Source organism: Coturnix japonica, unplaced genomic scaffold (genome assembly GCF_054131305.1).
Source record: "Coturnix japonica strain WE unplaced genomic scaffold, WE-NBRP24 Scf173, whole genome shotgun sequence".
In the NCBI taxonomy this organism is placed as follows: Eukaryota; Metazoa; Chordata; class Aves; order Galliformes; family Phasianidae; genus Coturnix; species Coturnix japonica.
In genome coordinates this window covers 26,479-40,247 of record NW_028189076.1, presented here as the reverse complement: position 1 = coordinate 40,247, position 13,769 = coordinate 26,479, and the positions used below count along the sequence as shown (strand labels likewise).

Genomic DNA, 13,769 nt, shown 5'->3' with positions numbered 1-13,769 from the left:
GCGAGATCTCAGGAAGGGGGGGGGGAGGACGCGGCGAGATGTGGGCGGGGTGTTATGACGTAAGGAGGGAGGCGTGGCTTCAATAAGGGGGCGTGGCTTCAGGAAGGGGGCGTGGCTAAAGGAACGGAGGGGGTTTCCCGGCTCCGCCCCCTTCCTGGTGACGTCACACGGCGGCAGCCAATGGCGGCGCCGCCCGCGCGGGGATTTCCAGCGGCGGTGGCCGCGAGGGGACGGGGGGTCCCGAGGGGGCGGCGGGGGAACGGGATGATGGCGGCGAGGATCGGTACGGGGGGGGGGGGGGGTTAATATGGGGGGTAATGGGTGTTAATGGGGGGGGGGGGTGTTAATATGGGGGGTTAATGGGGTGTTAAGGGGGGGGTGGTAACCGTGGGGGGGTAATGGGGTGTTAATGGGGGGGGGGAGTAAATGTGGGGGGGTAATGGGGGTGTTAATGGGGGGGGGGTTAACATGTGGGGTAATGGGTGTTAATGGGGGGGGGGGACGTGGGGGGTAATGGGGTATTAAGGGGGGAGGGGTAACATGGGGGGTAATGGGGGGGGTGGGGGGAACCTGGGGGGTAATGGGGTGTTAACGGGGGGGGGGGTTAATATGGGGGGTAATGGGGTGTTAAGGGGGGGGGTACTATGAACACAGGGGGTATTAAGGGGGGGGTGTAAACATGGGGGGTAATGGGGTAATAAGGGGGGGGGTAAATGTGGGGGGGGAATGGGGGTATTAAGGGGGGGGGGAACGTGGGGGGAAATGGGGTGTTAACGGGGGGGCGTTAATATGGGGGGATAAGGGGGGTCTTAAGGGGGGGGAGTAACGGGAGGGGGACACCGGGAGGGGAAGGGGGGGGGGTTTAAACGGACACCGGGGGTATTAAGTTGGGGGGGTAATGGACAAGGGGGGGTATTAAGGGGGGGGGGGGGGGATACAATGGACTCAGGGGGTATTAAAGGGGGGGGTGAACGTGGGGGGGGGCAGTGGGGGTATTAAGGGGGGAGGGGTAAACATGGAGGGGTAATGGGGGTATTAAGGGGGGGGGCGGAGGGGGACACCAGAAGGGGAAGGGGGGGGGTATTAAATGGACACCGGGGGTATTAAGCTGGGGGGGGGGATATATTAAGGGCGGGGGGTAACAGGGATATTAAGGGAGGGGGGGTTCTATGGACACCGGGGGTATTAAGTTGGGGGGGTAATGGACAAGGAGGGGTATTAAGGGGGGGGGGGATACAATGGACTCAGGGGGTATTAAGGGGGGGGGTGACCGTGGTGGGGGGTAATGGGGTATTAAGGGGGGGAGGGTTAACATGGGGGGGTAATGGGGATATTAAGGGGCGGGGCGGAGGGGGACACCGGGAGGGGAAGGGGGGGGGGTACAATGTACACCGGGGGTATTAAGTTGGGGGGGGGGGGGGTAACAGGGGTATTAAGGGGGGGGTACAATGGACACAGGGGGTATTAAGGGGGGGGGGGGCACAAGGGACACTTGGTTATTAACGGGGCGGGGGGGTTACAATGGACACCGAGAAGGGGGGGGTAATTTGGACACCGGGGGTATTAAGGGGGGGGTGAGGGGTAACCATGGGGAGGCAAAGGGGATATTAAGGGGGGGGTACTATGGACACAGGGGGTATTTAGTGGGGGGGGGGAGGGGCAGAATGGACACCGGGGGTATTAAGGGGATAAGGGGGGGGGTACAATGGATACCCGGAGTATTAAGGGGGGGGGGGGCATTAGAGGAACTGGGAAGAGATACTGGGAACGTGGGGGGGGGCACACCAGTGGGAGGAGACACTGGGGACGGAGGGGGGGGGGCACTGGGGGTCCTGGGAGGGGACATGGGGGGGGGGACAGTGGGGGGCTGGAGGGGTTTGAGGGGGGGATGCAATGGATAGGAGGAGGTAATGGGGGGGGCAAAGGGGACACTGGGGTGGGGGGTATTGGAGGGTACTGGGAATGGGGGTGGGGGGGAGGGTATAAGGGGACAGACCCCCCCCCACATAACCCTGTGACCCCCCCACAGGAGCCGCCCTGCAGGACCCCAATGTGGGGATGGCACCGGTGACCGGTGAGACCCCCAAACCCTGCCCCTGCTTTCCCCCCCCACCCCATATCCCCCCTACCCCAAATCCCCCCCTACCCCACACCCAGACACCCCCACCCCATATCCCCCCCACCCCATATCCAGCTTCTCCATCCCACCCCCATATCACCCCACCCTATATGAGACCCCCCTAATCCATATCCCCCCCACACCCCATTTCCAGGCCCCAGCCCACCCCACATCCCCCCACCCTATATCAGACACCCCACACCTCATATCCCCCACCCCATATCTCCCCCACCCTATATCAGACCCCTCTACCCCATATACCCCCCCAGACCCCATTTCCAGGCCACATCCCACCCCACATCCCCCCACCCTATATCAGACTCCCCCCACCTCATATCCCCCCCCACCCCATATCCAGCTTCTCCATCCCACCCCATATCCAGATCCCCCTACCCCATTTCCAGGCCCTACCCCACCCCACATCCCCCGACCCCATATCCAGACCCCCTTACCCCATATCCCCACCCCACCCCATATCCAGCTCCTCCATCCCACCCCCATATCTCCCCCACCCCATATCCAGACCCCCCTACCCCATATCCCCCCCCAGACCCCATTTCCAGGCCACATCCCACCCCACATCCCCCCACCCTATATCAGGCTCCCCCCACCCCATATCCCCCCCACCCCATATCTCCCCCACCCCATATCCAGACCCCCTACCCCATTTCCAGGCCCTAGCCCACCCCACATCCCCCCACCCTATATCAGACTCCCCCCACCTCATATCCCCCACCCACCCCATATCCAGCTCCTCCATCCCACCCCATATCTCCCCCACCCCATATCCAGACCCCCTACCCCATTTCCAGGCCCTAGCCCACCCCACATCCCCCCACCCCATATCCAGACACCCCCACCCCATATCCCCCCCCCACCCCATATCCAGCTCCTCCATCCCACCCCATATCTCCCCCACCCCATATCCAGACCCCATTTCCAGGCCCTAGCCCACCCCACATCCCCCCACCCCATATCCAGACACCCCCACCCTATATCCCCACCCCACCCCATATCCAGCTCCTCCATCCCACCCCATATCTCCCCCACCCTATATCAGACCCCCCTACCCCATATCCCCCCCACACACCATTTCCAGGCCACATCCCACCCCACATCCCCCCACCCTATATCAGACTCCCCCCACCTCATATCCCCCCCACCCCATATCCAGCTCCTCCATCCCACCCCACATCCCCCCACCCCATATCCAGACCCCCCTACCCCATATCCCCCCCAACCCCATTTCCAGGCCACAACCCACCCCACATCCCCCCACCCCATATCCAGACCCCCCTACCCCATATCCCCCCCACCCCATATCCAACTCCTCCATCCCACTCTATATCTCCCTCACCCTATATCCACACCCCCCACCTTACCCCATATCTCCCCCCCCCCATATCCAAACCCCCCCCCCCCCAAATCCAGCCCCCTCATTAGACCCCCCCCCACTAATTGATCTCATTCCTTTGCAGATGACCTCGGTGAGTGCCATCAAGACACCAAACCTTATGGGGAGGTGGGGGGGGGGGTTCACCTCCCCCCCGGACCCCCAGTTTGGGGTGGGAGGGGTGGCCATATTGACCCCCCCCCCTATAAAACCCCCCTTTGTTCCCTATAGAAATCATTGAGGAAGTGATGAAAGAAGACGGCTTCCAACCTGATCCCCCCCCCACATCCCCCCCTGACCCCCCCAGGCTGATACCCCGCGGTTTGGGGGTCCCTGTGGGGCGCAGAGATCCCCTCCCCCCTCCCCCGACCCCCCGGGACCCCCCCCGTTTAATCATCACAGAGCAACCCAAGCAGAGGGGGATGAGGTTCCGCTATGAGTGTGAGGGGCGCTCGGCTGGGAGCATCCTGGGGGAGAGCAGCACCGAGGCCAGCAAGACCCTCCCTGCTATTGAGGTGGGGGTCCTGGGGGGGGCTATGGGGTCCTGGGGGGGTTCTATGGGGTCAGGAGTGGGATAAATGGGGAGGTTGGGGGGTCCTGGGGGTGTTCCTGGGGTCTGTGGATGGGTGTTGGGGGTCCTGAGGTCCTATGGGGTTGGGGGGGTCCTGGGCCAGCAAGACCCTCCCTGCTATTGAGGTGGGGGTCCTGGGTGGGGGGGCTATGGGGTCCTGGGGGGGTTCTATGGGGTCAGGAGTGGGATAAATGGGGAGGTTGGGAGGTCCTGGGGGGGTTCCCAGGGTCCATGGATGGGTGTTGGGGGTCCTGAGAGTGGCTGGAGGTCCTTTGGGGTTGGGAGGAAATGAGGGGGGTCCTGGGGGGGTTCTATGGGGTCCTGGGGGGTTCTATGGGGTCAGGAGGGGGATAAATGGGGAGGTTGGGGGGTCCTGGGGGTGTTCCTGGGGTCCATTGATGGGTGTTGGGGGTCCTGAGGTCCTATGGGGTTGGAGGGGTCCTGGGCCAGCAAGACCCTCCCTGCTATTGAGGTGGGGGTCCTGGGGGGGGGGCTATGGGGTCCTGGGGGGGTTCTATGGGGTCAGGAGGGGGATAAATGGGGAGGTTGGGGGGTCCTAAGGGTGTTCCTGGGGTCCATGGATGGGTGTTGGGGGTCATGAGGTTCTATGGGGTTGGGGGGGTCCTGGGCCAGCAAGACCCTCCCTGCCATTGAGGTGGGGGGCTGGGGGAGGGGGAAAAGTGGGGCTATGGGGTCCTGGGGGGGGGGCTATGGGGTCCTGGGGGGGTTCTATGGGGTCAGAAGGGGGATAAATGGGGAGGTTGGGAGGTCCTGGGGGGGTTCCCAGGGTCCATGGATGGGTGTTGGGGGTCCTGAGAGTGGCTGGAGGTCCTTTGGGGTTGGGGGAGGGAGGAAATGGGGGGATTCTATGGGGTCTTGGGGGGTTCTATGGGGTCAGGAGGGGGATAAATGGGGAGGTTGGGGGGTCTTGGGGGGGTTCCTGGGGTCCATGGATGGGTGTTGGGGGTCCTGAGGTCCTATGGGGTTGGAGGGGTCCTGGGCCAGCAAGACCCTCCCTGCTATTGAGGTGGGGGGCTGGGGGAGGGGGAAAAGGGGGGGCTATGGGGTCCTGGGGGGGTCCTGGGGGGTTCTATGGGGTCAGGAGGGGGATAAATGGGGAGGTTGGGGGGTCCTGAAGGTGTTCCTGGGGTCCATGGATGGGTGTTGGGGGTCCTGAGATCCTATGGGGTTGGGGGGTCCTGGGCCAGCAAGACCCTCCCTGCTATTGAGGTGGGGGTCCTGGGGGCGTTCTATGGGGTCCTGGGGGGGTTCTATGGGGTCAGGAGGGGGATAAACGGGGAGGTTGGGGGGTCCTGGGGGTGTTCCTGGGGTCCATGGATGGGTGTTGGGGGTCCTGATATCCTATGGGGTTGGGGGGGTCCTGGGCCAGCAAGACCGTCCCTGCTATTGAGGTGGGGGTCCTGGGTGGGGGGGCTATGGGGTCCTGGGGGGGTTCTATGGGGTCAGGAGGGGGATAAATGGGGAGGTTGGGGGGTCCTGGGGGTGTTCCTGGGGTCCATGGATGGGTGTTGGGGGTCCTGAGAGTGGCTGGAGGTCCTTTGGGGTTGGGAGGAAATGAGGGGAGTCCTGGGGGGGTTCTATGGGGTCCTGGGGGGGTTCTATGGGGTCAGGAGGGGGATAAATAGGGAGGTTGGGGGGTCCTGGGGGGGTTCCCAGGGTCCATGGATGGGTGTTGGGGGTCCTGAGAGTGGCTGGAGGTCCTTTGGGGTTGGGAGGAATTGAGGGGGGTCCTGGGGGGGTTCTATGGGGTCCTGGGGGGTTCTATGGGGTCAGGAGGGGGATAAATGGGGAGGTTGGGGGGTCCTGGGGGGGTTCCCAGGGTCCATGGATGGGTGTTGGGGGTCCTGATATCCTATGGGGTTGGGGGGTCCTGGGTCAGCAAGACCCTCCCTGCTATTGAGGTGGGGGTCCTGGTGGGGGCTATGGGGTTCTGGGGGGGTTCTATGGGGTCAGGAGGGGGAGAAAATGGGGAGGTTGGGGGGTCCTGGGGGTGTTCCTGGGGTCCATGGATGGGTGTTGGGGGTCCTGAGGTTCTATGGGGTTGGAAGGGTCCTGGGCCAGCAAGACCCTCCCTGCTATTGAGGTGGGGGTCCTGGGGGGGGGCTATGGGGTTCTGAGGGGGTTCTATGGGGTCAGGAGGGGGATAAATGGGGAGGTTGGGTGTTCCTGGGGGTGTTCCCAGGGTCCATGGATGGGTGTTGGGGGTCCTGAGAGTGGCTGGAGGTCCTTTGGGGTTGGGGGAGGGAGGAAATGACGGGGGTCCTGGGGGCGTTCTATGGGGTCTTGGGGGGTTCTATGGGGTCAGGAGGGGGATAAATGGGGAGGTTGGGGGGTCCTAAGGGTGTTCCTGGGGTCCATGGATGGGTGTTGGGGGTCCTAAGGTCCTATGGGGCTGGGGGGGTCCTGGGCCAGCAAGACCCTCCCTGCTATTGAGGTGGGGGTCCTGGGGGGGGCTATGGGGTTCTGAGGGGGTTCTATGGGGTCAGCACGGGGATAAATGGGGAGGTTGGGGGGTCCTGGGGGTGTTCCTGGGGTCCATGGATGGGTGTTGGGGGTCCTGAGAGTGGCTGGAGGTCCTTTGGGGTTGGGGGAGAGAGGAAATGAGGGGAGTCCTGGGGGGGTTCTATGGGGTCTTGGGGGGATCTATGGGGTCAGGAGGGGGATAAATGGGGAGGTTGGGGGGTCCTGGGGGGTTCCCAGGGTCCATGGATTGGTGTTGGGTGTCCTGATATCCTATGGGGTTGGGGGGGTCCTGGGCCAGCAAGACCCTCCCTGCCATTGAGGTGGGGGGCTGGGGGAGGGGGAAAAGGGGGGCTATGGGGTCCTGTTGGGGTCCTGGGGGGTTCTATGGGGTCTTGGGGGGTTCTATGGGGTCAGGAGGGGGATAAATGGGGAGGTTGGGGGGTCCTGGGGGTGTTCCCAGGGTCCATAGATGGGTGTTGGGGGTCCTGAGAATGGCTGGAGGTCCTTTGGGGTTGGGAGGAAATGAGGGGAGTCCTGGGGGGGTTCTATGGGGTCTTGGGGGGTTCTATGGGGTCAGGAGGGGGATAAATGGGGAGGTTGGGGGGTCCTGGGGGGATTCCCGGGGTCCATGGATGGGTGTTGGGGGTCCTGAGATCCTATGGGGTTGGAGGGGTCCTGGGCCAGCAAGACCCTCCCTGCTATTGAGGTGGGGGTCCTGGGGAGGGGGCTATGGGGTTCTGAGGGGGTTCTATGGGGTCAGGAGGGGGATAAATGGGGAGGTTGGGGGGTCCTGGGGGGATTCCTGGGGTCCATGGATGGGTGTTGGGGGTCCTGAGAGTGGCTGGAGGTCCTTTGGGGTTGGGAGGAAATGAGGGGGGTCCTGGGGGGGTTCTATGGGGTCTTGGGGGGTTCTATGGGGTCAGGAGGGGGATAAATGGGGAGGTTGGGGGGTCCTGGGGGCATTCCTGGGGTCCCTGGGTGGGTGTTGGGTGCCCTGAGGTTCTATGGGGTTGGGGGAGGGAGGAAATGGGATGGGGGGCCCTTGGGGGGTCCTGGGAACACTTATGGGATCCCTTTGTGTCCTGGTGGGGACCCAAATGTCCTCTGTGCCCCACTCTGTCCCCTGTGTCCCATGTGAGGCCCACATATCCCTCTGTTTTCCATGCTTACCAACCATCCCAATGGCGGCCGCCATGTTTCTAGGCCTCACCTCCCATTTAAGCCCCAAATCTCCAATTTTTGGGATGCTGACCCCCCCAATGTCCTCCCAAATTCAGAAGCCCCCATATTAACTCCCTGTGTCCCCACTGTCCTCTCTTGTCCCTCGTGTCCCATCTGAGGCCCACAGAGCCCGAAGGTTTTCATGCTTACCAACCATCCCAATGGCGGCCGCCATGTTGTTAGGCCTCATCTCCCATTTTTGCCCTAAAATCCCAATTTTTGGGGTGCTGAACCACCCAATATCCCCTAAAGATGGGTGGCCCCCATTTTCTTTCCTGCATCCCATTCTGTCCCTCCTGAGCCCCACGTATCCCTCTGTTTTCCATGGTTACCAACCATCCCAATGGCAACCGCCATGTTGCTAGGCTTCATCTCCCATTTTCACCCCAAAATCTCCTATTCTGGGGTCCTTCCCCCCTCCTGCTGCCACCCTAAATTTGATAGACCTCCATGTCAACCCCCCTGTCCCATTCTGTCCCACTCTGTCCCCTTTGAAGCCCACATATCCCTCTGTTTTCCATGGTTACCAACCATCCCAATGGCGGTCGCCATGTTGCTAGGCCTCACCTCCCATTTCAGCCCTAAATCTCCAATTTTTGGGATGCTGACTCCCCCCAATGTCCTCCCAAATTCAGAAGCCCCCATATTAACTCCCTGTGTCCCCACTGTCCTCTTTTGTCCCCCGTGTCCCATCTGAGGCCCACAGAGCCCTATGGTTTTCATACTTACCAACCATCCCAATGGCGACCGCCATGTTGCTAAGCCTCATCTCCCATTTTTGCCCTAAAATCCCAATTTTTGGGGTGCTGAACCACCCAATGTCCCCCAAAGATGGCTGGCCACCATTTTCTTTCCTGCATCCCATTCTGTCCCTCCTGAGCCCCACGTATCCTTACGGTTTCCATGGTTATCAACCATGCCAATGATGGCCGCCATGTTTCTAGGCCTCACCTCCCATTTCAGCCCTAAATCTCCAATTTTTGGGGTTCTGACCCCCTTCTGCTGCCACCCCAAATTTGATAGACCTCCATGTCAACCCCCCTGTCCCATTCTGTCCCACTCTGTCCCCCCTGAAGCCCACATATCCCTATGGTTTCCATGCTTTCCAACCATCCCAATGGTGGCCGCCATGTTTCTAGGCCTCATCTCCCATTTTCACCCCAAAATCTCCTATTCTGGTGTCCTTCCCCCCTCCTGCTGCCACCCCAAATTTGATAGACCTCCATGTCAACCCCCCTGTCCCATTCTGTCCCACTCTGTCCCCCCTGAAGCCCACATATCCCTCTGTTTTCCATGGTTACCAACCATCCCAATGGCGGTCGCCATGTTTCTAGGCCTCACCTCCCATTTCAGCCATAAATCTCCAATTTTTGGGATGCTGAACCCCCCCCAATGTCCTCCCAAATTCAGAAGCCCCCATATTAACTCCCTGTGTCCCCACTGTCCTCTCTTGTCCCCCGTGTCCCATCTGAGGCCCACATATCCTTATGGTTTTCATACTTACCAACCATCCCAATGGCGGCTGCCATGTTGTTAGGCCTCATCTCCCATTTTTGCCCTAAAATCCCAATGTTTGGGGTGCTGAACCACCCAATGTCCCCAAAGATGGGTGGCCCCCATTTTCTTTCCTGCATCCCATTCTGTCCCTCCTGAGCCCCACGTATCCCTCTGTTTTCCATGCTTACCAACCATCCCAATGGCGACCACCATGTTGCTAGGCCTCACCTCCCATTTTCGCCCCAAAATCTCCTATTCTGGGGTCCTTCCCCCCTCCTGCTGCCACCCCAAATTTGATAGACCTCCATGTCAACCCCCATGTCCCCCCTGTCCCATTCTGTCCCACTCTGTCCCCTCTGAAGCCCACATATCCCTATGGTTTTCATACTTACCAACCATCCCAATGGCTGCCTCCATGTTTCTAGGCCTCACCTCCCATTTCAGCCCTAAACCTCCAATTTTTGGGATGCTGAACCCCCCCCAATGTCCTCCCAAATTCAGAAGCCCCCATATTAACTCCCTGTGTCCCCACTGTCCTCTCTTGTCCCCCGTGTCCCATCTGAGGCCCACATATCCCTATGGTTTCCATGGTTATCAGCCATCCCAATGGCGGCCGCCATGTTTCTAGGCCTCACCTCCCATTTTCACCCCAAAATCTCCTATTCTGGGGTCCTTCCCCCCTCCTGCTGCCACCCCAAATTTGATAGACCTCCATGTCAACCCCCATGTCCCCCCTGTCCCACTCTGTCCCCCCTGAAGCCCACATATCCCTCTGTTTTCCATGGTTACCAACCATCCCAATGGCGGCCGCCATGTTTCTAGGCCTCACCTCCCATTTCAGCCCTAAACCTCCAATTTTTGGGATGCTGAACCCCCCCCAATGTCCTCCCAAATTCAGAAGCCCCCATATTAACTCCCTGTGTCCCCACTGTCCTCTCTTGTCCCCTATGTCCCATCTGAGGCCCACAGAGCCCTATGGTTTTCATGCTTACCAACCATCCCAATGATGGCCGCCATGTTGTTAGGCCTCATCTCCCATTTTCGCCCTAAAATCCCAATGTTTGGGGTGCTGAACCACCCAATATCCCCTAAAGATGGGTGGCCCCCATTTTCTTTCCTGCATCCCATTCTGTCCCTCCTGAGCCCCACGTATCCTTATGGTTTCCATGGTTATCAACCATGCCAATGGCGGCCGCCATGTTGCTAGGCCTCATCTCCCATTTTCGCCCCAAAATCTCCTATTCTGGGGTCCTTCCCCCCTCCTGCTGCCACCCCAAATTTGATAGACCTCCATGTCAACCCCCATGTCCCCCCTGTCCCATTCTGTCCCACTCTGTCCCCCCTCAAGCCCACATATCCCTATGGTTTCCATGGTTATCAGCCATACCAATGGCGGCCGCCATGTTTCTAGGCCTCACCTCCCATTTCAGCCCTAAATCTCCAATTTTTGGGATGCTGACCCCCCCCCAATGTCCTCCCAAATTCAGAAGCCCCCATATTAACTCCCTGTGTCCCCACTGTCCTCTCTTGTCCCCCGTGTCCCATCTGAGGCCCACATATCCTTATGGTTTTCATGCTTACCAACCATCCCAATGGCGGCCGCCATGTTTCTAGGCCTCATCTCCCATTTTCACCCCAAAATCTCCTATTCTGGGGTCCTTCCCCCCTCCTGCTGCCACCCCAAATTTGATAGACCTCCATGTCAACCCCCCTGTCCCATTCTGTCCCACTCTGTCCCCCCTGAAGCCCACATATCCTTATGGTTTCCATGCTTACCAACCATCCCAATGGCGGCCACCATGTTTCTAGGCCTCACCTCCCATTTCAGCCCTAAATCTCCAATTTTTGGGATGCTGACCCCCCCCCCAATGTCCTTCCAAATTCAGAAGCCCCCATATTAACTCCCTGTGTCCCCACTGTCCTCTCTTGTCCCTCGTGTCCCATCTGAGGCCCACAGAGCCCGAAGGTTTTCATGCTTACCAACCATCCCAATGATGGCCGCCATGTTGCTAGGCCTCATCTCCCATTTTTGCCCTAAAATCCCAATTTTTGGGGTGCTGAACCACCCAATATCCCCTAAAGATGGGTGGCCCCCATTTTCTTTCCTGCATCCCATTCTGTCCCTCCTGAGCCCCACGTATCCCTCTGTTTTCCATGGTTACCAACCATCCCAATGGCGGCCGCCATGTTTCTAGGCCTCACCTCCCATTTCAGCCCTAAATCTCCAATTTTTGGGATGCTGACCCCCCCCAATGTCCTTCCAAATTCAGAAGCCCCCATATTAACTCCCTGTGTCCCCACTGTCCTCTTTATCCCTCGTGTCCCATCTGAGGCCCACATATCCTTATGGTTTTCATGCTTACCAACCATCCCAATGATGGCCGCCATGTTGTTAGGCCTCATCTCCCATTTTTGCCCTAAAATCCCAATTTTTGGGGTGCTGACCCACCCCAATGTCCCCCAAAGATGGGTGACCCCCATTTTCTTTCCTGCATCCCATTCTGTCCCTCCTGAGCCCCACGTATCCTTATGGTTTCCATGCTTACCAACCATCCCAATGGCGGCTGCCATGTTTCTAGGCCTCATCTCCCATTTTCGCCCCAAAATCTCCTATTCTGGGGTCCTTCCCCCCTCCTGCTGCCACCCCAAATTTGATAGACCTCCATGTCAACCCCCATGTCCCCCCTGTCCCACTCTGTCCCCTCCTGAGCCCCACGTATCCCTATGGTTTCCATGGTTACCAACCATCCCAATGGCGGCCGCCATGTTGTTAGGCCTCATCTCCCATTTTTGCCCTAAAATCCCAATGTTTGGGGTGCTGAACCACCCAATGTCCCCCAAAGATGGCTGGCCACCATTTTCTCCCCTGCATCCCATTCTGTCCCTCCTGAGCCCCACGTATCCTTACGGTTTCCATGGTTATCAACCATGCCAATGGCGGCCGCCATGTTTCTAGGCCTCATCTCCCATTTTCACCCCAAAATCTCCTATTCTGGGGTCCTTCCTCCCTCCTGCTGCCACCCCAAATTTGATAGACCTCCATGTCAACCCCCATGTCCCCCCTGTCCCACTCTGTCCCCTCCTGAGCCCCACGTATCCCTATGGTTTCCATGGTTACCAACCATCCCAATGGCGGCCGCCATGTTTCTAGGCCTCACCTCCCATTTCAGCCCCAAATCTCCAATTTTTGGGACGCTGACCCCTCCAATGTCCTCCCAAATTCAGAAGCCCCCATATTAACTCCCCGTGTCCCCACTGTCCTCTCTTGTCCCCCGTGTCCCATCTGAGGCCCACATATCCTTATGGTTTTCATGCTTACCAACCATCCCAATGATGGCCGCCATGTTGTTAGGCCTCATCTCCTATTTTTGCCCTAAAATCCCAATGTTTGGGGTGCTGAACCACCCAATGTCCCCAAAGATGGGTGACCCCCATTTTCTTTCCTGCATCCCATTCTGTCCCTCCTGAGCCCCACATATCCCTATGGTTTCCATGTTTACCAACCATCCCAATGATGGCCGCCATGTTGCTAGGCCTCACCTCCCATTTTCACCCCAAAATCTCCTATTCTGGGGTCCTTCCCCCCTCCTGCTGCCACCCCAAATTTGATAGACCTCCATGTCAACCCCCATGTCCCCCCTGTCCCATTCTGTCCCACTCTGTCCCCTCTGAAGCCCACATATCCCTCTGTTTTCCATGGTTACCAACCATCCCAATGGCGGCCGCCATGTTTCTAGGCCTCACCTCCCATTTCAGCCCTAAATCTCCAATTTTTGGGGTTCTGACCCCCCTCCATTTTATCCCCCTCCCCAGCTGTTGAACTGCCAGTCCATCCCCGAGGTCCAGGTGACGGCCTGCTTGGTGTGGAAGGATTGGCCTCACCGCGTCCATCCTCACGGCCTGGTGGGCAAAGACTGCAGCAATGGGCTGTGCCAGGTCCGGCTGCAGCCCCACAACAACCCCCGGCACAGGTGGGTGCATGGAGACAACGGGGACAACGTGGCGCCGGGCTGGGCCCAGTGCATGAACCCAGAACCATACTGGTACCAGTGCCTGGACACAGAACCATACTGGTACCAGTGCTCGATCCCTGAACCCTACTGGTCCCATGTCCCAGTGCCCTACTGGTCCCAGTGCCTGGCCACAGAACCTTACTGGTTCCAGTCCCAGAACCCTACTGGTCCCAGTGCCTGGCCACAGAACCATACTGGTACCAGTGCCCTAATGGTCCCAGTTGCAGTGCCCTACTGGTTCCAGTACCGTACTGGTTCCAGTCCCAGCGCCCTACTGGTCCCAGTGCCTGATCCCCCAATGCCTGAACCCTAGAACCCTACTTGTCCCAGAACCCAACTGGTCCCAGTGCCTGACCCCAAAACCCTACTGGTCCCAGTGCCCTACTGGTCCCAGTTGCAGTGCCCTACTGGTCCCAGTGCTCTACTGGTCCCAGTGCCAAACCCCAGTGCCCTACTGGTCCCAGTGCTTGA

General features: G+C 59.4%; 1 protein-coding gene across 4 annotated transcripts in view; it reads left to right on the top strand.

Annotated features, from left to right (window-relative positions):
• Window positions 1-3,732: 3,732 nt before the first annotated feature.
• The window catches only part of LOC107307843 (transcription factor RelB homolog), a 31,664-nt gene continuing 21,627 nt past the window's right edge, over window positions 3,733-13,769 (top strand). For 3 of the 4 annotated variants that reach the window (XM_085535757.1, XM_085535759.1, XM_085535756.1), the window contains exons 1-2: window positions 3,734-4,027; window positions 13,099-13,256. In XM_085535757.1, the coding sequence (XP_085391883.1) occupies window positions 3,761-4,027; window positions 13,099-13,256 (425 nt within the window). In that variant the 5' untranslated portion in view covers window positions 3,734-3,760. Of the gene's footprint in view, window positions 4,028-13,098; window positions 13,257-13,769 lie in introns of all 4 variants that reach the window. The other variant, XM_085535760.1, reaches the window with a different exon arrangement.